This window comes from Malurus melanocephalus, unplaced genomic scaffold (genome assembly GCF_030028575.1).
Source record: "Malurus melanocephalus ecotype Western Australia unplaced genomic scaffold, MMel_1.1 scaffold_476, whole genome shotgun sequence".
Lineage (NCBI taxonomy): Eukaryota > Metazoa > Chordata > Aves > Passeriformes > Maluridae > Malurus > Malurus melanocephalus.
This window is the reverse complement of record NW_026623708.1, coordinates 400,407-402,597: the sequence shown is the minus strand read 5'-3', so window position 1 is coordinate 402,597 and position 2,191 is coordinate 400,407. Positions and strand designations below refer to the sequence as shown.

The window sequence follows — 2,191 nt, the reverse complement described above, 5'->3', positions numbered from 1 at the left end:
ACTGTATTGCTGAGTCAAAAACTGCTCACAACAGGACACTGGATTTTATTGAGAAACCATTGCATTTTTTGAGTAAAAACTACCCCACAGCAAGCAGGGAATTTGCTTACAACTCAGAGGACACAGAAAGCACTGTTGAAGAAGAAAAAGCTTTCCCAGTGAGGAGGTACTTTGTCATAATSACTTTATGCAAAAATGGAGAGCTGACTTGAATTCATTCTGTCCCTCCCCCTCTGAGGCACCCACATGTGTTCTTTTGAGTGTAAATGGGAATCACATTTCTCTCTGCTGTTCACCTCAGCCTGAATCCACTGTTTGTCAGTAATTTATTCCTCTCTCTGCTTCCAATCTCACCTGTAGTTTTCTGTTCACCCAGAGCAAAGCAAGACCAATCTGCTGATTCCTGATGCTGCTAAAAATGAGTGAGGTCCATATTGTACTTACCATGGCAACTTCTGCTGGCAAAAATGGAACAGAGGAGCAGATTTCCTGACTCATATCACACACACCAACTGCAAGGCCAAACAAGGCACAAAGCAGCCAGACAGCACTTTTCTTGTCATCAGCTTTAAAAGGGACAGGCTTTCTTCTGTGCTTTTCCTGAAAGTTTTGATTTACACCTGTGAAAACTTCCATTTTCCAAACTGTAATCAGAATCTTATCAGAATTTATGTTGTGAAAACTATTTCTGCCTATTCTTGGGATTACTGCAATCCCACAAAGCCTGACTCACGGAGAACATCAACCTAAGTGCCATACAAAGACTAATATTTATTAGAGCAAATTTAACTAGCAGGTGCTTAACAAAAAGCATTGTTAACACTTTTGCATCCATACACTTAGAGGTCAGAGTGGACCTTCTGGAGTCTCAGGAAACAGATGAAATCTGTAAAATAAAGGAGCAGAAGTGAGCATGTGGCAATGACTGTGCTGGGAGGACACAGTCTAAAATCTAACTCTAGATTTTGTAACAGTTTTGCAAATGTTTCACAAATCTTCAATCTCAACTGTATGTGGTGTACCAGAACAATTTTTAAATTGATACAGGATTACAYTCTAGCATGCTATGGAGATAATGAGATAAAACCATTTTAAAAGATATTCCCACTCAGTTCCAGATCCCAAGAGCTGTCTCTGTCAGTGTTTCATGTTAAAGACATGGATGAAATCCTGCCTGCTTTGGAGCTGGTGACAAAGTGCTAAAATACATGAGATTTTAGTCATGGCTGAAGTTAAAACCTGGACAAATTAATCAGGTTCTTATCTAAAAGGGCCATTTGGCTGTGCTGGAAGAAGATAGAGGCTCTGCCTGTGCTGCAGAGTCCCTCCCAGTGGCTGTGCTGGGCTCTGAGACCTCCAGCTCCTCTGGGGTCACACACAGCAGCTGCTGTGGAGCCAGAGGGCTTAAAAAAGCAGGATTTAGTCAAGCCAAGGGCTGAGGTAGCTCRGGAGAAAGTTCAGCTATGAATCAGAAAGACAAGCTAAATATGATTCCAGACAACAGACACTGAAATGGAGCCAGAGCTGGAGTGGGAAGAGGCACTGTAATTCTGGCCAAGGCACAAGAAGAAGATGTGTCAGAACTGTTTGCAATTTATTAGAGGAGCTGCAWTACCAGCAAGGTAAAGAGGCAGAAATAGGTGTGAGCACATCCCTGTGCTCACATGCTCTGGGTGGAGAGAAATCATTCATCATCATGAAGACAGGAACAGGCAGTGTTTGATCAGTATCTGGGGTTCACACATCTACAGACATTCAGTCACCAAGACAGACACAGCTCAAACTGCTCCTCTGTGAACTTTAAAACAGTCACACCTACAGAAAGCTGGCTAGCAGTGCAAAAGATTTCTCTTTAAAAAATAAAAGAGAAAGAAACACATTGAATGCTGGCTCTAGATCTATGGTAGGTAATGCAAAATAAACCTCTACAGCACTGTAGGTAGCATTTGGGAATAGAGTCATTGGGAAATGCCAGGCAGGGTCAGCCCTTCAGCACYCCTTCCAGTGCCCTGTTTAGCATGYCTGCAAGGCCTTGTGCTCTGTTTTCTGCTCCCCCTGCAGAGTTCAAGGGAAAGACTGAGGTGCAAATCCTGGAAGGGGACATCCGAGATGTGACGTTCCTGCACCGTGCCTGCCAGGGCGTGTCCCTGGTCATCCACACGGCTTCCCTCATCGACACCCTGGGGCTCAT

General features: G+C 43.8%; 1 protein-coding gene across 1 annotated transcript in view; it reads left to right on the top strand.

Annotated features, from left to right (window-relative positions):
- The window catches only part of LOC130582277 (3 beta-hydroxysteroid dehydrogenase/Delta 5-->4-isomerase-like), a 10,697-nt gene that overhangs the window by 2,447 nt on the left and 6,059 nt on the right, over positions 1 to 2,191 (top strand). Inside the window, exon 2 of the mRNA XM_057380890.1 lies at positions 2,062 to 2,185. Within this exon, the coding sequence (XP_057236873.1) occupies positions 2,062 to 2,185 (124 nt within the window). The remainder of the gene's footprint in view (positions 1 to 2,061; positions 2,186 to 2,191) is intronic.